The 25548-nt window shown below is 41.8% G+C and overlaps 1 protein-coding gene across 5 annotated transcripts in view; it reads left to right on the forward strand.

The window, feature by feature from the left end:
* The window catches only part of arid5b (AT-rich interaction domain 5B), a 143357-nt gene extending 123742 nt beyond the window's left edge, over positions 1–19615 (forward strand). For all 5 annotated transcript variants that reach the window (XM_048550953.2, XM_048550954.2, XM_048550955.2 and 2 more), the window contains 2 exons: positions 3152–3350; positions 15357–19615. In XM_048550953.2, the coding sequence (XP_048406910.1) occupies positions 3152–3350; positions 15357–17537 (2380 nt within the window). In that variant the 3' untranslated portion in view covers positions 17538–19615. The remainder of the gene's footprint in view (positions 1–3151; positions 3351–15356) is intronic.
* The last annotated feature ends 5933 nt before the right edge of the window (positions 19616–25548 follow it).

Below are 25548 nucleotides of genomic sequence, written 5' to 3' on the forward strand. Positions count from 1 at the left end.
AAAGCAAAGACCACATCACTGTAGATCAGTCCCTGCCTTTCAGGATCTGTTGTTTTTCAAGATTTCTTTCTATTTAGAAGCGTGCATTGATTGATTTCACAGGCAAGAATGATTTATTTCTATCCAATTTTATATACGTACTGAACCTGTTACTGTCGCTATTCATGAAATGTCAATGCAAAAAGAGAATTATAGTGCAACGTGACAAGGACACAGCTGTTGCTGTGTAATAAGTTCAAGCGGCAACAAAATAACAGTTGCAAGGACCAGTAGAACAGTAATTTTCACTAAACGAAGAGCTTTGTTTCTAATATTCAGCAAGAGCTTAAAAACAAAATAATGATATGATGTGTACTGTCAGCATTCTTCGTGTAATGGCTAGTAGAGGGAAAGTTTACGACTGTGGAGAATTTAATGAGTGTTTGTGCTATTTCTGTGAAGTAATATATCATGTTTGTTCAGCTGCTGTCACGGTTAGCTGCGCAACCGGAAAAATTGATGTTTTGTTTATTCCCCGACCACTCCCCACCTCCCTCTCTCTCTCTCTCCACCCCCTGCTCCAAATTCCACCACTGCTCTTGTAATGTTAAAGTAAAACAGCATGTCTGTATGAAGGAAATATCAGGAGTTGAAATCAGTTCAGATTCTGTGTTTGCACCTTTGTGAAGGATGTCACTTTTTGATTCCCTGTAACGCACTACATTTGGAATGGAAGACTGTGACAAATTATTTTTAAAAAAAAAACTAGAGAAGGAGAGATGCATGCATAAAATGAATCTCAATCCTTTTGGAATTGTTCTGCTGTTGTTTCCATTGTAACCTTGCCAATTAGTGTTCAGACTGTTTCCTTCAACAAAAAAATGTTTAGCAGAAGCAGAATAAAAGTTATGTTCACATTCACTTAGAAATCTAGACAAAAACTTTTATCTCTTTTAAAAAAAAAACTCAGGTAGAATGAGTCTGGATTTTCAACTTGGACGTCTAAAATTATTAAGTTTTCTCACCCCCCCCCACCTCAAACACCCCAACAACCCTAACCCCAAAACCATGACATGTTTTTATTCAGGGGAAAACCTTCTCAAGTGTATTAATTGGTCCTGATATTTGGAGTAAATTAACCATCGGTACCAAATCTAATAAGTAGAATGAGGCCATCTGTGAAATGGCCCACTTATGTTGCTGTAGGTCTTTATTCTGAATCTAATGCAGGGGAAGATAGTCAGGATTAATGGTACATGGATGTTTTGTACATTTAAAGCAGTTGGCTCAGGGCTGGTTAAGTTCAATCCTGAGTGCATCATATTGTTTGTATTTAGTGACTCTTCCCTTTATATTGGTGGCGAGTCTTATGTTCTAACCTGTCTCAGAAGCAGTAGCAGATTGGTCCAGATGTCAAAAACAACACTGATTGCCTGGAAGAAATAAATCGTGTGTTTTGATTCTGATTTTTACCTTAGTCATGACTCTACAGATACAAGGAACATTTAATTCTAGATTTCCTGCTGCTGGCAGAAGGCCTCCAGCCCAGCTGTGCTCAATGTATTTTTACCCTTGTCTCACTGCCAGCTTCTGAGCTCTGTGAAAAATAAAATAAAATTAAATGTTTCACGTCCCAACTGAACTGTTAAGAGATTTAAAAGGGAAGCTCTAACCATGGGCGCCCGATTTGCTAACCCTGACATATGAGCAACCTTTCATTTTGAAGATGGCCCTGAATTTCTAAAGGAAAAAAGGGCAAGAGACATTTTCAGAAATCTCCATACATGGGAAAGAATGTTCAATCATCCATCTTGTCGAGTCTCATCCCACAGAATTGAAGATTCCCAGTCTGGCCCACATTTGGCTCAATATTAAAAATGTTTACACAATGCATACATTTTTATGATATGATCTCTAATTGATTACAAGTGTAATTGTTTCCAAGAAGGCTGGTTATTCTGTGGAATGAAGGGCAGAGAGAGTGCAGAGAGCCTTCTGTAGGGATCGACTTTCCACAGTTTTGCAGGGTTGCTATTGTTCGGTGAGGCCATTTGACTCCAGTGTTTATGTGTGAGCTTTCTTTAATATCCTGCAGAACAAAGTTCTGCATTTAGCTGTTTTGTGTTGTTCTCCCATCACTTCCTTTTTAGCCATTAGATTTTCCAAGTGAGCAATGGGTTGTACACTGTACTGGAGAGCATTAGAAGCTATTTTCCTGCTTTAGCATTCTACATTAAATAGAACTTAAAGTCAGCCAAATTACGATCTAGTGCAATAATGTGATATTCATTATGTAAATGTTACTATAACATTACTGCAGGGACTGGGAATTTAGCCGATCCTCATTATTCTGGTATTGGTGTGCGCTTTCAGTGTCCAGAGAACTTCTCCAGCTTTAGCAGCTGTAACATATTTAAGCATTCCTCGTAATGGCATCTAATGATAAATATACCCCGTGGTCTAGAACTAAAGCATTATCATTGGCAAACTGCCATTGCATTGGCAGTAAGAGCTTGCTCATGCCCCTTCCACACAGGGAATGTACACTCTGATAATATCTGTGCTCTGAAAATGAAATATTTGCAGAATGCCGTGGTTAGTTTTCATGTTGTCATTGTGATCAATGCTTGGATGCAGTGTTGTTGCAATGTTTCGTTTCACTGCACACTGTTTAATGTCACAATGGATTTGTGACTGACTGCTTGGAATACCAGCTCATATTTATAACAGTTTCAATTGAGCTTTAATTCCCATAAAGATCCGTTAATGATCAACATCCTCACATACTGAGCAGAAATTCTACTAAGCCTCTTTTCCCCACCACCCCCACATCTTTGTTGTGTGTTTCTTCCTTTCCCCTGAGTTGAGAGAGACCAAAGAAGAATCTGTCTTGTGGTCTTGAATGTTGATTTTCCATCGTTTTGCCTCCCATTGACCAAAAGCAGGAAAACCACAGAGAATGCAAAGTATTTTCCGAGGCCTGCCTGCTTGCTGCTGTCTGGTGTGTTTCTCTGTCTGAACTGCATCTTCTCCCCACCACCCCAAATCTTGGGAATCTCGTTTGCTTTTACAGACGGTGACCTAGCATTTAGTAAGGACTGTGGGCTGGCTGTATGTTCGCCAAGTCTCTCTCTCTCTCCCCCTCACCGCGTATGTTTCATGACTGTTTCAGGCTGATCCTGCCATATGAAAGATATATCAAAGGGGAAGAGGACAAGCCTTTGCCTCCAGTCAAGCCTCGGAAGCAGGAGAGCAGCCCTCCAGAGAGTGAGAGCAAGGTGAGGGCAGCTGCAGCCAAACGGAAGACGGAACCAAACCGAAAAGTGAAAAGAGACCGAGACGTTGTTCAGAAAGTGAAAGAGTGTTCTGAGGTTAGTGCTGCTTTCTCTAAATCTGCTTAAGATCTAAGCAGTAGATGTGCTTCACCTCACTGAGACTTTCTGACTGGGAGAAATTACAGATGGGACTTTGCCATTCATTTTATTTCTAGTGAGCTTGCTGACTACATCATGCAAATGCGGCTACTTTCTGAAGGTTTTTATATCACATACTGGACATACGTTCATGTTTGAGCATAAGAACATTCAGCGTGTAAGTTGAATACTTGGCAAGTCTTCTCCTTTGGTTTCAGAACAGATAGCAAAAAAGGAAAGGCTCAGAATAGTTGTTGCTCCATGTTAGTGCCAGACTGTGTGCTGTACCTTGAGGTTTCATGTGTACTGTAGGTGCCTGAGACAGTCAGTGCTGTGCAGGGATTCTGTGCGTGCTATTGTGCCAGTCCCACAGTGCACCCTCTCGGAGCGGATAAGAAGGGGCAGCTGTGAGTGGGGAGGGAAGGGGGCTCTTGGGACTAGTTTCGGGGTGAGAGGGGTGGGTGGACTCATGGACCAAAGGCTGACTTGAAGTGGGGGGAGGGGGTGGGGAGAGTGGCATCCCTTCGGAGCAATGGGGTGGGGGACTCATGATCCTGGGGCTCTTGGATTGAGGGGGTCTCATGGAATGGGGTCTTTTGGAGCAAGGAGGTTGCAGACTGAGTGGGGCCTCCCAGAGTGAGGGGCTTTCGGATCAGGGGGTGATGTGGGGCTTTCAGAATGGGGGTAGTGGGAGCTCGGTGTGTGCAGTATAACGCACACAATTGTGAGGATTTTGTTAGTGCCCCTTCTGAATCACTGACTCTGTGCCGATCCCCCAGACAGCTTGCCATGTACCATTGCCTGTGTATGAGCAGAATTTACCTTCTACTGGTGGCGTTTGGTGACAGCCAGCATCATCCAGTTTGCCATGAAGCACAGTCATGAAGTTTGTGAGCTGCTGCAGGTGGAATTCTCAGGGTGTGAAGTTTGAGTGTGTCTCCCTGTCTGTGCCATGCTTGTAGTTCTATTGTGGGACACTGTTCCCAGACTGATTCCACAGCAATAGGTGATTGCTGTGCAATTAGCTTTCCTCATGCTAGCATTGTTCTGAATTTACACTGTGCTGGAGGTGTCTCGGTGAAATCATTTGGATTTTCCTGTAATGGATGACCAGACAGAGAACCTTCTCTAATTGTGAAGGCACATTTGGGAAGGTGGAGTTTCTGCTCCAGAAGACTTGAGGATAAAGGGCAAAAGGAATATTCAAGAATATGGGGCAAGTGCAGGAAATTAGGATTAGCGCGCCTTTAGCGTTAGTTCTGTTGGTTCAGACTCAGTGGGCCAAAGGGTCATTTCTATGTTGTATGACTCTGAATCTGCAAATGCCCTTATGTTTCCGTCTGAGTAGTGAGATGTTCCTACTTTGTGGTTTGCTTGAGAGCCGATAAATAAAACAACTGCTGGTGTTGCATGTTCAGCTCTTGATTTAGATGTTTAGAGTCCTTTTCAATTGAGAGCCTTGTCAGAGCTCATCCCTATTGGCGTTCACAAGAAGCAACATTCAAAAATGTGTCCCTCTTCCCCCTCCCAGTCTCCTACATCATCCTGGCAGAGGTCACTTCCATCATTGGCTTCAGCAATAAACCCGCTTTCCTCTCCTGGTGAGAAATTTGGGAAGCATCCTCAGAAATAATTGCTCTGAGTGCAATTATAGTCCCTCCACCGCTACTAGGTAACACAAAGAATTCAGTATTTCTGAATTTGAGGAATTGAGGCCTGGTGAGTCTGGGAAGAGTTAAAATGGAATCCACCACCGTACAGTGGCTGAATACAAAGGGAATGTTTGAGCATCATTTGGGAAAAGTAGCCTTCCGCTGAAGATGATACCTAATTGGAGTTAGGTTTGTGATTAAACATTGCCAGTGCTAGATTTTGCTATTGCTGACACCGGCCTGGCTGGAGAGGGCTGTGCTGTTGGCTTCCAGACCATCCCAGGGTGGAAGATGACCGGGAGGGCTGGCGGTGACTTGAGTTTATTTTTTGGGGAATAGGTTTGCATGGTCACTTTTAAGGACCTCTGATCAGGCTGCTTGACCCCTGGCATGACCAGGGCAAGCCCTGGCAATCTGCATTGGAGTCTTTCAGTTGAGGTCTTCTCCAACCCCACCAGTGGTGGCTGTGTGTTGAATTTCTGCATTTGTTATTGTCCTCATGCCAACTTGCAGATGATCCACCCTGCCCAGTTCTAGTATAATACCACTGATGCCAGGAGCCTTGTCAGCAAGCTCCTGCTTCTGTTCACGAATGGCTAAGAATTAGATTGCAAAGTTTTCACCTTCCTCCTCCACATTTGGAAAAGTGAAAACATCTTAAAACAATTTTTTCACTTACTGCTCACATGACTAAAGTGGAATGGTGACGGTCAGGTTGTCTGAGACTTGGTGGCTCAGTGGTTAGCACTGCTACTTCACTGCACCGGGGACCTGGGTTCGATCCCACCCTCGGGCGACTGTCTGTGTGCAGTTTGCACATTCTCCCCGTGTCAGCGTGGGTTCCCTCTGGGTGCTCTGGTTTCCTCCCACAGTCCAAAGGTGTGCAGGTTAGGTGGATTGGCCATGCTAAATTGCCCGTAGTGTTCTGGGAGTTGTAGATTAGGTGAGTTATAGGGGGATGGGGCTGGGTCGGATGCTCTGAGGGTCAGTGTAGACTTGTTGGGCCGAAGGGCCTGTTTCCACGCTGTGAGGATTGTATGAAGATTCTGTGACATGTGCATTCATGTGCATCTGAAGGCATCGTTCTCAGTGTGGACTGGCTACCAGTGGGCACTGTTTGAGAGTGGCAACGCACAGTTTGTGAGATCACTTCTCACTGTATAGAGTTAGGTGTTTGCTCCTATACTTAAGGAATGGACAGAAATTCATTGCTGGAAATAATTGCATACCGCAGCAACCCAAACAAAATACAACACAGAGCGGTACCAAGAATGTACACTACAAATATTAAACATGCCCAGATTTGTGCAATGCACACATATATTACTGACACGTCTGGACTTCCTCACATTAAACATTAGCTCCTGTTTAAACATAGTTGAATGTTGTATCACTTTCAGTTAATTCATATCAGATCTAGAGAGAGTTGTTTTCCAGGCAGAAACAGAGGTGACTGTTTAACATTGTGGAATATTCCTCAGCATTCTGTAGTTTGCTCATCTGTCTGGTATTTTTCATGCAATTCCATAGGCCCCTGAGAGACAATAATATTTGATTGAAGTGGGATCACAACCTGATCCCCCACCCTTGCCATTTTAACTTGGCAGCAAAAAACGAGACCTGAAACCTGTGCAAAGTCAAAAACTGTAATAATATTTGTAACATTACCACCACTTTATGTTTTCCTGAATACTTCTTCGGAGCTTAAGAAGGAAGGTGATGTTTTAAATTTTATGGGGGTCTCCTGCTCTCTTGAGAAATTCTCATTTCTTGCAGTTGACACGTGTATCTCTGCGGCAGAGCTTTATTCAACAAATAAGAAACAGAACATACACGAAATTCTCAGCAAGTCTAGCAGCACAAGCAGAGAGAGAATCCAAGTTAATGTCGCAGGTCGATGATCTGTCGTCAGAACATTGAGTCATTGACCCAAGACTTTAGCTCTGTTTCTCTGTCCACAGATGCTGAGTGTTTCCAGATTTGTAGCATCTACAGTATTTTGCTTATTTTTATTAACAATTCTGTTTTAATAACAGGTTTCCTTTGGGGAAAACAAGGTATAAATATTTAATTCCATCAGGGGTTATGCTACATTAAAAATGAAATTTTGTCCAAATCCTAGCTCTTGCTCCCCAACACTCCCAATATTGACTTACCGATTAAACCGAAGATGGCAATGCTCTGACCCCTTCTGTTGTAATATTACCCAACAAGGAACTTTTTTGTGGGAATTAAGCTACTGTTAACAAGACTGTGTGGCATTTTCAGCCTCGTACAGTTCTGTGGAAACTGAAAGCCGGACGCAGAGCGTGCGTTTGTGTAGCTCTGTAAGCAGTGCAACTTTCCAAGGCACTTCTCAGAAAAATCATTGGGCCAAATTTGACACACTGAGTCTGCTTATCAATGAGCTAAGCTTCAAGCGCATAGCTCCTCAGGCAGATGGGATAGAACTGAGTCCAGATTCCTCCATGGTTCCCTCCCGTATTTCTGTAATCCCCTCCATGAACAGTAAAGCCTGCTTCCTTCCATGTTGGTCTCTTGAGCTCTCCTGATTAACCCCTCCATACCTAGCTGTGCCTCGGGTCATTTAGGACCTGACTCTGGAATGGACTCCTTAAACTTACTCCCCCTTGCTCTCTTCCCTTAAGACATTTATTAGCAATAGTCTCTATGACTGAGTCGTGTTGTGAAATTGCCTTTTCTGAATCTGTGTCAGATTTGACCCGTTTACCACTCTGGGAATTGTCATGAGCTGTTTCATTGATGCATATGTTACACAAATGCACACTTTATAGAATCAGAGTTATACAGCACGGAAACAGAACCTTCGGTCCAATGTGTCCATGCTGACCAGTTGTCCTAAACTGACCTAGTCCCATTTGCCAATGTTTAGCTTGTACCCTCTAAACCCTTCCTATTCATATACCCATCTCGGTGCCTGTTAAATGTTGTAATTGTACCAACCTCCACCATCACCTCTGGCAGCTCATTCCATACATACAGCACCCTCTGTGAAAATGTTGCCCCTCAGGTCCCTTTTAAATCTTTCCCCTCTCACCTTAAACCTATGCTCTCAAATTTTGGTCTCCCCGACTCCAGGGAAAAGACCTTGGCTACTCACCCTATCCATGGCCCTTGTGATTTTATAAGTTGTTGTAAATCTTTGTCCACCTCCAACTTTGGACAATCAAGCCAAGCCTGCCTTGGACAGACAGCGAGTGGTGGTTCGGAGTTAACGAGGAAAGTGCTGCCTTCTCAAGTTCACTACTTGATCTCTGGATGATGAACTGATCTAAGGGAGGTTAAAAAACAAAGCAGTACACAAATTAAAGTTTAAAATAAATACTCAGAAGGGTGAAATGAAGTTCAAATGTGTGTCAGTGAAACTATTAAATGCACTTCTGGCTGAGCAGATTTATAGCTAAAAGGACTGTCTTAATGTGCTGCTTATCTCAACAGTTTACTCGACAGAACATGAAACTCGCGGACAATGCTGCCATTTAGAGTACACAAAAGCACATTGCAACAGAATGACAAAAAGCTCAAAAAGGCCTGTCAGTCAGCACTCACACAGGTAGCACCTTGAGAAGGCCCTATGAGTCAGAGTTCATTATCCTGTATAATGCTATTAAAAAGGGAAAATTATGCTCACAAGTCACATTGCAGCCAAATTTGAATCACAATCTCCACAGTGATGGTATTGTGAGCAGTGCCATATGCATATGCAGTGATGCAACTTTAATTACAAGTCCACAAATTGGGAGATGTTAAACCATTCACAATATTTCTTTTAAATTTGAAGCTTTTGTGTAACACAATAGCCTGATCCACTTGCCCTGTCCCTCGCCCAGTTCTGTTAGTTTTGCCCACATGTTGTTTTTCGTAGTGCAAAATCGGGTTTTGTGTTCAGGTCCAGGCTTGTGACACAATGAGAATGTTTGGCTTGTTTGTTTTTCTATGCTGCTTTATGGAATAGTGAGAAATATTGGGAGGCTAACAGCTTAGCAGCTGATTCATGGGCTGACAAGCCCCAAAATGAACCCTCCTTGCCGTGCTGTAGCCATCTTTATGTCAGTTGACATTGTGGTTTAGTTTACTGGGCTCTCAGTCCATATACTGAGGGCATCGGGGGCCACTTCTATTCACTCAGCATCCTGAAGGCTGTGGAGGTGGGTCGGAGGGAGGGTTTGGAATCTTGCACCCTCCCACTTGGCACTGGGATGCTGCTATTCCCTCTCCCCAGGTAGATGAAGGGCCAAAGGAGGGACACTAATGACCTGCCAGGTCCTCTCAGCAGAAGCTGCAGGTAGTGTTTCAATCAGGAAGCTTGCCCAGGGCATCCGCTTCAGGAAAGTACATTTGTCCACTCACTAGGTTGCCCATTGCTGAGCTTCTCTGCTTGTGTGTTTGCATCTGCTGTTACCACCACCAACTGCCTTGGTGGTTTCTGTCGTGTGATGATAAGAGGAAAAGGATTTTACAAGAAAGGAAACTGCGTGGTTTGCTCACTTGACTGTAAGAAACAGCTTCATTCACCAAACAATAGTTTTTTTTTTAATTGGGATCCTTATTACTTTGACAGATACTATAACAGGATGCCAAGTGGTCTCAGAACTGTGGAAGGGTTTCAACTTACAAATATATTAATTACATTCATGGATCTAGTTTGCAATATACCAACCTTGAAATTTATTTTGAATTAGTGGTAACTGTCTAATTTTACTCTAACTGTTCTTTTCCTGTTTTAAAATACAGCCTGAATCATATCCTTTCTGTTTTTCTGTAACCATACTTAAAGCAATTAGGCATTGATAGTTTTTAAAAATATATGTCTACATTGCAACTCTTTCCTGTGGTGAAGATTACAGTAAGTTTGAACAGATCAAAAGCATTGTTAACTGAAGAGCTGGGAATTGGGCCAGGATTCCTTACATCTTTGTGTGGTTTTACTCTTTGGATCAGCAACAATTCTTCTGCATCTGTACCTCTGACATGATGCCAGAACTGAGAGCTCAGAACTGTTTGCAAAGACTGGACAGGCTAGGGCTTTCTCCCTCAAAGAGATGCCTGAGAGGTGACTTATTGAAGGCCTTTCACATTATAAAAATAGGTCTCATAGGTTAGACATAGAGAAAATGTTTGCACTTGAGGGGATCCAACCAGAGGCCTTAATACATGCAGCATCTTAATAAATCCAGTAGTCAGAATTCTTAGAGTGTGAAACTGCTACCCTGAGGAATCATGAAAGGGCATAGCAAAGAAGCATTTAGGAGGAATCTAGATAAACACATGAGGCAGAGAAGAGGAGGAAAAATATGCTGATAAGGGCAGGTGGGAAAGGTGACAGGAGGTTCATGTGGAGTTTAGGCACCAGCATAAACTAAGTGGCACAAAAATCAAATCTCCTGCTATTGTGGAGAGTGAAATTAGGAAGTCCTTAATGCTCTCTATGAAGCTGGCTTAATACTTCCTGTTTGAATATCTTCTGGTTATTGAGATTTTAGCGTCAGGGAGATGAGCCCATCTGTGTATCTGTCCTTTTACAGTAAATCCTGAACCCCATGAATCCCCTCACAACCTTTTAGTTCACAAGTCTGGCTTGGCAACAGGAACATGTATTTGGAAAGTTGGCCCATATTATTGGCTGATGCAATTATTGAGGACAGTGGGTCTGATCTGGTAAGGTAGCAGCCTAATTGAGTTGGAAGAGGTCATAAACCATGTTCAAGTAGCTTTGAACTGTCTTTTGTATGAGATGTTAAACTGAGTCCTGGTCTGACACCTCAATTGACAAGGAAGAGCCCGTAGCATTAGTTGAAGGAAACCAGCAGGATTCTCCCTCGTCCTGGCCAGCATTTATCCCTCCCTCAGAAACATTAAGAAAGTCAGAGCAATCGCTACAAGGACACACTGAAGGCTTCACTTAGGGGTTTTGATATTGACTCCCTGTTCTGGGAGAAGCTCATCCTGCATCACTATAGCTGGTAAAACAAAATTTAAAACTGTGTGGCATCCTTCAAAAACAAGCATGCATCAGAGTCAGAGAGAGAACATAAGCAGGGGAAATCCTAAGTCAGCACCTCGCCGAAAACCCAAGGGTCTGTGCCACCCTGTCGTACATATTGGTACACCATAAGTAAGTCACTGAGTGGTTCATTGACTCTAAATGTCACATCCTGAGTTCATGAATGAGACTTCAGGAATCCAGATGCTTTCTTTTTAAAGAGGAACAGGGTTCTATGAACAGTCTGTCCTGTCAGTCTTCAAAAATGAGTATTTATGGCTTGGAGTGAGGTGTGGTGCTGGGGAAGTGATGGAAGGGTTTGGTTTTCTGGCTGTGCAATTGCCTCTTAAGCCTTGTCACTGTTCATAACAACACATTGGGAGTTAATAAGGAGTGGGGAAGGGGGAGGCAGTGGCTTTGTTTTTGCTCAGCTGTTGCAACTTTGGAAAACTTTTGAAGTGTGGCTTCGCCACAAGTCAGATGACAAAATTGACTTGAGGGGCTGAATGGCCGCCTCCTGTTCCAGTGTTACCCAGTAACCCCAGCACTTACGCTCACTCTGCGCGGCCGAAGGCAGGCAGTCGCTCTGTGGGGGCAGTTTTTGGCTGATAATTTTAGCAAAACCAAATTCACAGTTGTTTACCAGGAAGCAATATAGCCAGTGAATATCACGTTCCAGCAACGGCTTTGTTATAAAATAATCTCTCACAATGCCAAAGAAAGTAGGTTATTGTTGTCATGGTAACCTTTTCTGTGATAAATTCAGCAATTATTTATAATGCGATGCTCCATTGTGTTAAAAATGGAACTGGTGATAATTGATCAAGGAGCATATGGATGACTAGAAAAATAAAACACATTAGTAAAGTTTAAACATTTAAAGTGATGGGCATTATTGTTCAGAAATATCTTTTTTTTTTCTCTCGCTGTGGTTTTTTTTGTCTTGTACCCTGGTTTCTCCAGACCACGCACAATATATTGGCTTGTGCTGGTGACATTCAGAACTGGCTACTAGAGAGCATTGATGGCAATGTGGACATGTAGATCCTTGCTTTTGCCCTCTCGGTCTTGCCCTCGTGCACTCTGTCTGTCTGTCACTCCCTCCCACCCATTTGACTCTGCTTGCAATATTTCTACAGCAGCATGACTGAGATAGAGAGCTCATTGAAACATGTCTGTCATTGCACCCCCTATACTCAAACTGGACTTTTTAATCTTATTTTAGAAATGGCACTGAGTTATAAAAACACTTGATTTTATGTATTTTTTTTAAAAATCCTATTTCCACTTTTTATGTGACTGCAGCAGAGCTATTGAAGCGGAGACAACTTCTGTCAGATACGAAGAACAGATGCAGTCATCATTAAAAATTAAATAGATAGATAAATGCAACTTGAACTAGAAACCTTTATTCTTTCAGGTTTCCCCCCTTCAGTATTCACGAAGGTTATTATTGTTGTTTCTAAAGAAATTGCATGGTTATTGGGGTGAGGATGGTAATGAGTGGGTTGGGGTTGATGGTTTGAGCTGTACAAAAATCTGAAATCTGTCTGTTTCACCATATCTTCCCGACCCCTGTCGCCCGCTATATAACTGGTCATCATGTTTTTAGCTGCCAAGGCCCAAAGCTCTGGAATTCCCTCCCTAAACCCTTCCATCGAGACTGTAATGCATTACAAGACACGAAGAAGCCATTTGGCCTATTGTATCCATGCTGGTCATCAAACATCCAGCATCTGACCCATAGCTTTGTATGCCGTGATGTTTCACGTGATCGTCTACATACTACACGACTGCTGATGGCTCTCACCTCTACAATCTCATTAGGCAGTAAATTCCAGATACTCTCCACCCTCAGGGTGAAAAGATTTTCCTTAAATCCCCTGTAATACTCATGACCTTCATTGAAATCTCTGGTATTTAGTTATTGACCCTCTACTAAGGGGAAGTGTTTCACATTATATACCCTGCCTTTGCCCATCATAATTTTGTATACCCTAATCAGTTTATCCCCTCAGCCTTCCCTGCTTTAAGGAAAACAACCCCATCGTCTCTAGTCTCCCTTCACAGCAAAATCACTCCAGCCCAGGCAACATCTTTCTGGATCTCCTCTGATGCCTCTCTAGTGCAGTCACATTCTACCTAAAGTGTGGCAACCAGAACACCTCTCAGCAGTCTGGGTGTGGCCCAAATAATACTGTATACATCTCTATCATAACCTCGCTGCTCTTGTATTCAAAGCTTTCACTATTTAAGTCAAGTATCCCATATGCCTCCTTAACCATTTTATCCACCTGCCCTGTTGCCTTCAGGAATCTGTGGACATGCATATTAACCTCTGCAATTCCTTAAGTCCTACCATTCATTATGTACTCCATAGATTTGTCCTCACAAAACCATCACCTCACACTTAGCAAAAGTAAACTCTATTTGCCACTGAGATAATGGGAACTGCAGATGCTGGAGAATCCAAGATAATAAAGTGTGAAGCTGGATGAACACAGCAGGCCAAGCAGCATCTCAGGAACACAAAAGCTGACGTTTCAGGCCTAGACCCTTCATCAGAGAGGGGGCTGGGGTGAGGGTTCTTCCAACCCCACCACACCCGGCACCTTCCCCTGCAACCGCAGGAAATGTTACACTTGCCCCCACACCTCCTTCCTCACCCCTATCCCAGGCCCCAAGATGACTTTCCATATTAAGCAGAGGTTCACCTGCACATCTGCCAATGTAGTATACTGTATCCACTGTACCCGGCGTGGCTACCTCTACATTGGGGAAACCAAGCGGAGGCTTGGGGACCGCTTTGCAGAACACCTCCATTCGGTTCGCAATAAACAACTGCACCTCCCAGTCACGAACCATTTCAACTCCCCCTCCCATTCTTTAGATGACATGTCCATCATGGGCCTCCTGCAGTGCCACAATGATGCCACCCGAAGGTTGCAGGAACAGCAACTCATATTCCGCTTGGGAACCCTGCAGCCCAATGGTATCAATGTGGACTTCACCAGCTTCAAAATCTCCCCTCCCCCCACTTCATCCCAAAACCAGTCCAGCCTGTCTCTGCCTCCCTAACCTGTTCTTCCTCTCACCCATCCCTTCCTCCCACCCCAAGCCGCACCTCCATCTCCTACCTACTAACCTCATCCCACCTCCTTGACCTGTCCGTCTTCCCTGGACTGACCTATCCCCTCCCTACCTCCCCACCTATACTCTCCTCTCCACCCATCTTCTTTTCTCTCCATCTTCGGTCCGCCTCTCCCTATTTATTCCAGAACGCTCACCCCATCTCCCTCTCTGATGAAGGGTCTGGGCCCGAAACGTCAGCTTTTGTGCTCCTGAGATGCTGCTGGGCCTGCTGTGTTCATCCAGCTTCACACTTTATTATCTTACCTCTATTTGCCACTGCTGTGCCCATCTAATCAGCCCATCTATATCATCCTGTACTGTAAGGCTTTCTTTCTGTCTATTTACCACACCATCAGCTTTCAAGTTATCTGTGAATCTCTTGATCGTACATCTGACATTCATGTCTGGATCACTAGTGTACACAACAAACAGCAAAAGAACTAACTCTGAACCCTGTGGTATGCCACTGGATGTGAACTTCCAGTCTCAAGGATAACCATCACTCTAACCTCTGCCACTAGGCCACCTTTGGGTCTGATTTGCTAAATTGCCTTGGATCCCATGGACTCCTAGGTCTGTAACCGGTCTACCATGCAGAACTTATCAAAACCCTTAATGAAGTTATTGTAGCTTACATCATGCACTACCCTTATCTACACACCTTCTAGAGAAATTCACTCAGATTTGTTCAATGTGGTATCTCTTTGACAAAGCCATGTCCACTATCTTAGATTAATCCTTGCGCCTCCAAGTGAAAATTAGTTCTGTCCCTCAGAATTTTTTGTACCATGGATAATAGACTCACTGGCTCGTAGTTTCCTTTTGATCCCTACCACCCCCTGGAATAATGGTACCAGTGTCAGCTGCCTACCCCTCCTGTGACCAGAGTGGATTTGAAAATTAATTTCAGGGCCCTGCAATCTCTTCCCTTCCCCCCCACAGCAGCCCCTTTCTCCTTTAAGACACATCATTAAACCTATTTCTTTGACCAAGGTTTAGGTAACCCGTTCTAATGTCTCTGGGTCAACTCTTGTGGAGTGCTTGAGCATGTTATAACACAGCAGAACCACTACAGAGATGTAGTTGTTGCAAGCTATGAATACAGAGTACCGCTAGGCCTAGGGACTAGGTCTGCTCTTTTTTGTATCAGTAATTGTATTTCTTTTTGTTGCTTAGGCAATTGCAGCCACAGAGGGAAGCCGAGAAATGGACAAATGGAGAGCAGACGTGGCCCTGTCAAGGGATGGGGTGGTGACACAGACTGAGACTGGAGAGAAGGAGCAGGACAGGTGTGATATCTCAGAAGGTTCAGTTGGCAAAGGGACGCAAGCCAAGGACAAAGTCAGTAAGACGAACAATGAGCAGTCGAATGGAAAGGAGGCTGAACTGCTATCTTTGCACCAGGGCCTCACGGCCCATTCGACAGACATAATGGTACAGAGCCAGGCAGAATGCAGGGCCACCTCGGCATCCTGTCTGGATCACGAATCACCACAACAGCCCGTGGACAGGCTGGCAAATGATCTTCAGGAGAAAGTTGCCGGTACCGTAGCCGTGACGGAGAAGGAAGCGGAGAAAGGATACTTGTCTGATCAGGGCTCGAATGCAGTGTCACCAGGAGCTGCCAACAGCTCTGTTCATTCCGATCATTCGCCAAAGGATGAGGTTGAGAATTGGCCAGGAGGCCTGCGGCCCGAAAGTGGCCAGAGACTGCCACAAGGACAGGTAGGGAAGGGTAACCCGAATCTCTCACCTGGACCCCTCAAAGAAAAGGAGGAGCTGCTTGTTACGACAAAAACTGAGGCTTGCCCCAGCTACTTGCCCCTGGTCTACTCCAGGGGTCACCCTGGCATCATGTCACCACTTGCCAAGAAGAAGTTTTTGTCTCAGGTCAGTGGGTCTTTGCCCAACAACTATCCAATTGGAGCCCCACCTCCACTGCTTAGTAGCAAAAAATGTGGTGAGGATGGTGAAGAAATGGTTACGGCAGAGAGTAATTTTTTACAAGGCTCCACGCCGGAACAGCTGGCCATCAGTCGACCTTCTGTGATTCAACACGCACATAGTTTTCAGAGGAGAAACATTGATGAGCGAGGGGAGGCATTGAAACATGATGGTTTGAATAAATTGTCTGATTCTGAGGCAGCCAATCTTTCTAAGCATCACCTCAATTGCTCAGAATCATTCAAAGGCCGTGCTTCTTACCCTTTCACCTCTGACCCTGTAGAAAATGAAAATAAAGGTTCTGAGAAGAAAGGTTGCCAACCATCACAAGTGTCAAGTTTTCTAGCAGACTTCTACTCCTCCCCCCACCTACACAATCTTTACAGACACACAGAGCATCATCTTATTAATGAGCACACGTCCAAGTATCTGAGCACAATCATAAAAGATAAAAGTTCTTCGCTTATGCAGAGTAAAAACCAGGATGCGGTCTATTTAAGGCATCTTTCAACATTGCACCGGTCAGAAAAGAAATGTGCTGTGAAACATCCTACAGAGGAGCAGCCCACCGACTTGAGTCTTCCAAAGTTAAAGAAAACACTATCCAAGAGCTCATCAAATAGTGCCGTTCATTTACCAACCCCACTAGACATCAAGAGCACAACAGCAAGTACACAGTCAGCACATACTGACTGCAACCCCAAAGCTTGCCGTGTCCCTCCAATGCCAGTACCAACAACCACCAAGAGCGGTGAAGCTGCCCTACCCCCCTCGACAAAGCTGGAGGAAGGCGTCAGACCCGCGATCAGCTCCAAAGGAGGTTCACAGATCATCGGGAGCTCTAAACCCGTCAAGCGGAACCGAGAGGGCACGGACAATGGCAGCAACCAGACCCCAGAGAAAAAACTCCGGGCAGTGTCTCCCATGCCGCTGGCAAAGGAGTTGGCATTGAAGGAAAAGTCAGCCGATTTGGAAGGAGAGAGCAGCAAAAACCAGAGTTCTGGGATTATCCTAGAGGGCCACAAGTTTCCGTTGCCAACCCCCATATTCCCAGGCGTGTATCCTGGAGCCTTCGTATCTCAGGTTCAAGATATGTGCGATGGCCTGGGCTCGGCGTTTCCAGTTGACTATGCTCATCCCTTACAATACTTGAAGAATCAGGCTGTGCTGTCGCCTCTTATGCAACCATTGGCCATCCATTCCTTCATGATTCCAGCGATGCAGAGACAGATTCTTGCTTCAACTGGTGCCTCCCCACAACTGTATAGACATCTGTCTGCAGCTGCTGCCCCAGTTGCAGCCTCTTACGGGGATCTTTTGCACCATAGCCTTTATCCTTTAGCTTCTCTGAACCCACAGGTCGCCTATTCCACATCACCAATATCTTCTCTACATCCCAGCACAAAACTATAAACATTTAATTCTGTGAACATTTCATGAAGTGGAGATGTAGCGGAACAGCCTGATGTTTCATGTTACATCGTAAGACTTTGTGATTGCAAGCTACCAGCAACTGGTTTATGTATTTCTTGCATTCACTTTTAGATGTCCTTTCCATCTACAAATTCAGATTTGTAATTTTTTTTTAAGTACGTTGAATACAAAGTAATTTGTTCTTGTACATAAATTTTTTTGGCTGCAGCCTAACACTATCACTTGCAATATTAGCACGTTAAAAGGCTGTAAATATTCACTACAAACATTTACATCTTAATTAATTTATGCAGCTGTAGTCAGGTTTTACTTCCAGCTTGTGGTGTTTTGGTGTGCATTTCTCGCGGTCTCAGTTGATGGATGTGATGAATATTGTGTTCTTGTTCCAGAACAGGATAGAAGTAATAACTACAGGAAGTTCTTTGCAGCTGTAAATGTCTGTTTGGATTCTTTTGAATCCTTTCCGTAGAACGCGTATGTGGTGGTTAATTTCTGTACTATGTAATAGTGCACCACTGGGCTTTTTTTTTCTGACTTTTTTTGGACATAATTACCGCTCCTGCAGTTGTTAGGAGCTAGACTTTCACATCAATTAAAAGCAGACTCATTTACAAAGAATAAAGTAACTGTAGCTTGAAAAACCCTTCCCAAGCTTTAATATTTCAAAATAAATGTAAATATTCAAGTTTTCATACTTTGATTGCGATCCCTGGCTTCAAACCTATTGCTGTTAAACCGCTACTAAACTCAAGCTAAAGATTTGTATATAAGATATGCTAGCTGTAGTTTGCAGTTGCCACATTACAGGAACAAAAAAAGCGATAATTTTATATTTAGATCTTGTCTGCCTTTCGTTTAAGGTCACAAAAGTATAGCTGCAAGGGTTCTTTCTGTGGTTCCACATAATGTTTTGTCAATCAAACGTTTGAACCGTTAGTCTCTTTAATGTAAACAAGGCAGATTTTGAAAAGCAAAAGTGAAGCTAAATAATAAAATGAAGAAAAACGAGATTCCACTTTGGCATTGGCGAGCATTCTGCTGGTTTTCTAATAAAGCCCCTTCAGTCTATTCCCCTTGTCTCTGCAGCTGTTGGTGAAGCTTTAATAAGATTTGTGTTGAAATGGAGTTCTGGCTCTTTGTTCAACCCCTGTGCTTGGCTCAATCTGCAGCAGCCTTTTGGAGCTTGGAAAATTTCACATTTCGTTTAAAAGTGCCGTCATGCTAAGCAAGTTAAACATGGGCAAAATACTTTCAAAGAAAGTCTTTCTTAAACTTATTAGAACATTTGCTTCGAGAGAACTTGACATTTGGTTACAATAATTTCCTTTCAGTTCCATGCTAAACATGTTTAACTGATGCCTGAGTATTGCATGTGGCCTTCTGGCAACTTCACTGCAACATCAAGAACTAACTGTGCCTTTTCATTTCAACAACACATTAAAACTTCAGTACTTAACCACACATGTTTGTCAATGGTGTACAGTGGTCACATCTGGTCTAGCTTTGCAAAGAGCATTATGATCATAAGTATTGTGAAATCAGGATATATTATTTTTGTTGGTTTCCATGCTCATAATGATTATAATGGGCACTTACGAGATTGTTTGTCTGATTGTGGCTATATTAGTTACAGAGAATGTTGTTCTCAAGTGGTCGTTTTATTCACCAAGACACATTGCTTAAATATTTTCAGTCTGTATCTTATCAGCAAGATGTTTATACTGACATGTTCTTATTATAAAACTTGTATTTTGTAAATAACGAACACATTTTTCTTTTTGCATTTTTTTGTTTTGTTCTATAGCACATTTTTCATGTATTGTGATTTGTACATAGTTAAAGTGAAGACTGGTAACATTAAGATGGGTCCTGATAGTTTAAGGTTATTGAGTAACCTTACATTAGGTTCAAACTTTAAATCTAATGTTGCTGAGCCAAATGTAAACACTAAAAATTTTGTTTTTGTATGTTCTCAAAGTGTACTTGGCGAATGCTTTTGATACTTTGTGCCAATAGTTTATCAATCACATAGCTGGCAAAATATTTTGTACTTTCTGATCCACTGTTATATTTAATAAAAGTTTTACTACTTAAAAGGTGTGCATTTTTTCTTTGGTTCAGATGAGTCATTTAGTTTTAAATGTTAGAAGCCTTTCTGATTTCACTAAAAATGAGTTTGCTATATTAAGCAATAACCCAGCCTCCTACTCCCAATAGTGATATTACTGTTTTGGAAGTGATGTACAGGTATGATATGAAGAGTACAAGCTAATGTAATATGAAAAAATAAATGCTTGAAGGCAATTAAAGCATTCGGACATCTTACCTTAAAGCCTGTGACACAACATTACATTTTTTAAACTCTCAGCTAACCTTATTACAAAACTATTCTAACCCAGCTATTAGAAAGTAAGCCAGCAGCCATTTGAGACCTCTGACCTTTGTTCCCTGTATCTCACAACACAAGTAAGATAGGGAATTCATTAAAATGTGCCTGACCTCGCACCATCTGTTCTTAAACGTATCATTTTATTGTAGTCCAGATGTTTTGAACATCAGAATTTTATTCAAGATTTTTAAACCCAACATTATATTTATTATTTTTAAATTAATATTTTTAAATCTGTTTCCACTAATCTCGCAATTTTCAGCTTTTATAGACCATATTGCTTCAGGCCTCAGCTCAGCTCAATTTCCTAATGAAAGAATGTAACATGAGGTCTTATTTGAGGAAAATCGTACAAGCTGCTATCTTAGAGAGTTGATTATTTATTAATTTGTTAATTCAAGTCAAATACATGATTTGTTTGTTTTAGGTCCACTGTAAATGTTTTACAAATTCAGTACGAACTTCTGTTATCGATAAGACTAGCCCCCCTGAAATTGGCATTGAGAGATTTGGGGTTAATCGTTCTTGACCCGTTTCAGTTCTAGATAAACAGTCGAATGGGCACTGTGGGTGTGAAAGATGTTTATGTATTTAATGTCTTACCTTCTCATGATATACCAAAATGTCTTACAGCTAATAAATTATTTTGGAACAACCAAAGAAACTACTTTTGATGTGGACTCCCTGTTGTTTTGTAGGCAAACATGGCAGCCAATTGGCTCCCAACCACACCAAAAAAAAACTGATAATAAATTGCATGCACTTTTGGTTGAGGGTTGACTGTGCCCAGGAAAAAAACAGGATAGATCAAACCACAATTAAGCACAAGTAACATACCCAGGCAAGAAGGAATATTGCTACTGAAAACAAGAACATCTTGGATGATCTGTTTTACTGTCTTATCTCGTCATTTCAGTTCTCTGCCAATGATCTATAGGCCAGGTATTGCATTATGTGTTACTGGTATTCCCCACCTTGAGGGGAATTCAATCAATATTTTTTAAATGAAGGAAATAACAATAAAAGCTGTGAGTGGAATCTTCTGATGGTTTTAGAGATCAAGCACAATTCAACTAATATTTCGTTGAATGTTTTCGAAGGAATATGTGCTCGACACGCAAAGCAATTAAGTGAATATTTGAGTTACCCAAATATCTACTTAATTGAGCAATCATTGGAAATAAATTGCATGTACCCAATTATAAAATAAGTAAAGGCTAACAGTTTGTGCACGTGTGTGAGATTATGTGTTTACTAAGAGAAGAGCATGTCTTAACAACGTTACAGTATGTAATTTCTAGGCTATTGTTGCATAATATATTTTATAGCTTAAAGTTTCTTACAGTTTTGACATCAGGTGAGAAAGGTTAGTTTTCAGTAGTCAAAACTAATACCGTTTAACAACGTGCATTTCTGTAGCCCTTCCCACATCCTGGAAGATGTATGATAGTTCATTCCACTTCGAAGGAGTGAGGAGTTTGAGCCTAGTCATTTCCATTCCTCTCAGATTCAGTCTGTAAAGCTGCAGCATTTCAACGTTACTCAAATTCAACACAAGTCAATATAATGATGGCTGCAGAATTAGTACTGCGCTTTGCTTGAGGTTACTGCCCATAATAATTTGTCAGTTCCTACTTGCTGGCCAGGGGTTGTTTGCCTAATTAACTGCATATACTTTTGCATAACACTTTTAAACATAATGTTAGTTCTTACCTGAGCCAGCTCTCTCGGACAACCGTGATCTTGCCAGTATATGGAGCAAAGAATGATAATATACTTTGAGGAACTAGGCATGACAATAAAATAGAACCAAGAATCTGAGAGGGGAGGGTGAAGGGAGATCATGACTTACTGCCCAATTATTACAATGAAATTTTAACATTTCTTTTAAGTAGTAATAAAATGTATTTATGTTCAGGATATGACTTCTATAAATATAAGCTTTTATGGAAGTGCTGAGGTGTGATATGCAATAGAATAATCTATGTTGTAATCTGTTGTAAGATTGGTATAAAGTACAGAATCCACATTCAAACCGTTACCCTGATGTTGAAAAATGCTTCAAACCCAAGCCATTGATAAAAGGTTAATGAAAAACAAGAGGTACTGGACATGTTTGCATTATTCATTCTTTATTGGATAGATATAAAACTTGATATCTGTTGTAAAACGTCTTCAAACGACCCACTGAGCATTCAGCAAGTTTCATGTTAATATCAGTTTCAAATGTGTCCCCTGGGACATTGTCTGTTTTTCATAAACTGGTTAGTTGAAAAGAAGCTGGGTTTTTTCTGCTGCTGTATGTAAATTTGTTGTACAGTCTCTCCAGTTGTGTTGTATCTTGGTGGGGGTGGGGGTGGGCTCTCAACTGAGGTAGTTTCAAATGATCGCTAAATAGAGGAGCCTGCAAACAGCCACCAGAAACATCCAGAATCCAGGGTGCCACCAATGGAAAACGTGCACTGTTATCTGTTTTATTCAGTGGTTGCAGTCATACCTCATCAAGTCCTGTTCAAGAGATTTAAGTGCTAACATCAAGGCAATATTGAGGGAATACTGCATTGTTAGAAATGCTGTTTTTGAGTGGGATGTTAATCCGTAGCCCTCTTTCCTCTCAGGTGGATTAGAAAAAATTCCATGACATTATTTTGAGCAGTAGAGACTAGCATAATGCCCTGGTCAAAATTCATCCTCAACCAATCTTACATTAGAAAGGACATTATTTGGCCATTGTCGTGCTGTTGTTTATGGCAGCGTGTTCAACTTATCTGCCGCGTTTCCTATGTTCCAGCAGTCACTGCATTGCAAAAGCGTTTCATTGGTTATAAAAGGCTTTGAGATATCCTGAGGTTGTAAAGGTGCTTTGAACGTGCAACATTTCCCTTGTAGCTTCCAGTTACAGAAGGCCTATGTATTGGTATAATTAAGGTTTTCCTCCTTTTAAACTACTGCCACAGAAGGCTATAATGTTGCTATTAAGCACAGTGCGCCTTGCCAAGAATTGCTTCTCGTAGATCCCAAGAGATTTGTATCTGAACAAAGTATACACTGCCAAGACTGACCTAGATACTAACTACTCATTCTCTGTACTTTAACTGCTCAATGTAAACCCTCTTTAGATGCACAGTCTGTCCAAAACAATTGTTTGTTTTTCCTCTTTGTAGCTTAACAAAACAAATACAAAATAAAACAAAATGATGTTGAAATTGGTTAATTAAAAGATTATTTTCCTAAACTTCAAATTTATTGGGCATTTTGGAACTCAGACTGTGCACCAATTAACTACTGGTTATTAGTAAATACTTTTTAATAGTCACAGTTCTCATTACAGTGATGAACAATTGCTAACTACCTCACCCACACCCTATCCCAAATCACACTAAGTGTTTACAATGTATTAGTGGGCATATATGGGTAATGCAATAATTATGCTGTTTTGGGGAGAATGAAAGAATATAGTATGCAACCAATTACCCTTTCCCAGCACATAGTAGCAACCTGAGAGTTTTGTGATAGTATTAATTATGTGAAGCAGATGTTGCTGAATTAAATTAAAGTGTTACATTAAATATGCAAGCTCAATAGTTCTGTTGTTAGTGTTTATCCATTTTATTAGATTACATTTCTGTAGTTTAACCAACCTTGAATGCTTGATAAAATATTAAGCATCCTAAACGGTTTTAATTTTAAATAGTTGAGAGGTTGATCAGGTCAGACAAAGGATAAAGTGAGACCCTTGCAAGTTATTTACAACATGTTTGGCAGGGGAAATAAATCAGCATGATTTAAGAGTTCCAGACAGGTTCAAATTAAAAATACAGTAATGAATCATTCAAATAAAAGGCACTACATAAATGTAAGAAGTTTAACTAGTAACATGTGCTAAGATGCTTTATAGGAGGATAATCGGACAGATTGATACAGAATCATAAAATGAAACATTCGACAAAAGCTTGATCAAATGAGATAGGTGCATGGAATGACTTTGAGAGAGATGGAGTGTTTAGGGAGGAAATGCCACAGATTAGGGTCCAGCCAGTTCACAGCAAAGTCACCAATAAATACATGCATTACATGAAAACATTTATTTGAAACTTGGTTTATAGGAAATCTAGTTAATGGGAATAGTGGAATTTGCCATAGGTCCACTGATTTGCCAGCACTCTTAATCACTAGGGTTGAATGATAACAATGGCCATGAATCTCTTCCAGCAGAGATGTAAATATTGTGAAGGAGGTACAGGTTATCACTACGTTGTTATCAAGGCCTTGCTAAGTGTCTGAACATAGAGGAGTCTAAGAATTCTTTCATTTACTGGTCTATACAAGTTTGATGACAAAGTTCTAAAGTGGATCCAGGCATACAGGACGTATGGGTGACATAGAGCATAGAGATTAAAAAAGGACATGGCTGACAAGGCTAGGTAAGGTACCTTGGATGAAGAACTTCAGATAAAGCAATAGATTAGGACAGTTAGACATTTGCTGTGTCAACAAAATTGAGAGAAAATCTGATAGCGATATTAAATTGGGCTGGACAGAGTGGATACAGAAGGAGTTGGTGGAATCTTGGGTTGAGACCATACAACATCAGTTCCAGGTGAATGACAAAAGAAATAGGTGATTTGAGGAAAAAAACTACTTTAATTCAAATGGTTAGGATCCCGTATGGCTGAGAGTCAGATTTAATCATGACTTAATAAAAACTGGATACACATCTCCAGGATAAAATATATTTGCAGGGTGATAGAGTAAGAATGGAGTACTGTGACCAGCTGAGTTGTTCTTGCAGACAGCTGACATGGGCAACATCCACTGGGCACAAACTGCTCCATTCCTGTTTATATCTAACATCTTGGGTGCCCAAAAAGATGAAAATTGTGGAAAAGGTTTTTTGGATTTGGAACAACATAGTCTCACTTCTGCTGGGACTCCCAACAGATCCATTGCATGGTAGACCCATTGATCTTTCTGTCAACACTTACGATTGGGCACAAGGGATCAATACTTTGCTGTTGTGTGCCATTCAGGTCTAAGTCCAGAGGTCATAAGTTTAAGTTGAGGAGCAAGTTGCTGAGAACTGAGGAAATATTTTTCCACCTAGATATGGAACATTATGCCTGAGAAGGAGGTGGAGGGACGTATTCTCAAAACATTTAAGAAGCATCTGGATGAATACTTAAAATACCATGGTATAGTAGGCTATGAACCAAGTGCAGATAAATGGGATTAGTGTAATTTGGTGTCTGTTGGCCAGCTTAGGTGTGGTGGGTTTAAGGCTCTGTTTCTATGCTGTTTGACTCTATGACTGCCTTCAAGGAATGGATTAACAGCCACTATAGGGGAGGCGATGGCCTAGTGGTATTATTGCTGGACTGTTAATCCAGAGACCCGGATAACATTCTGGGGACATGAGTTCAAATCCCACCACAGCAGATGGTGGAATTTGATTTAAATAAATATCTGGAATTAAAAGTCTAATGATGACTATGAATCAATTGCCAATTGTTGGGGAAAAACCCAACTGGTTCACAAATCCCCTGTTGGGGAGGAAACTGCCGTCCGTACATGTGACTCCAGACCCACAGCAATGTAGTTGAC

This window comes from Stegostoma tigrinum, chromosome 20 (genome assembly GCF_030684315.1).
Source record: "Stegostoma tigrinum isolate sSteTig4 chromosome 20, sSteTig4.hap1, whole genome shotgun sequence".
In the NCBI taxonomy this organism is placed as follows: domain Eukaryota; kingdom Metazoa; phylum Chordata; class Chondrichthyes; order Orectolobiformes; family Stegostomatidae; genus Stegostoma; species Stegostoma tigrinum.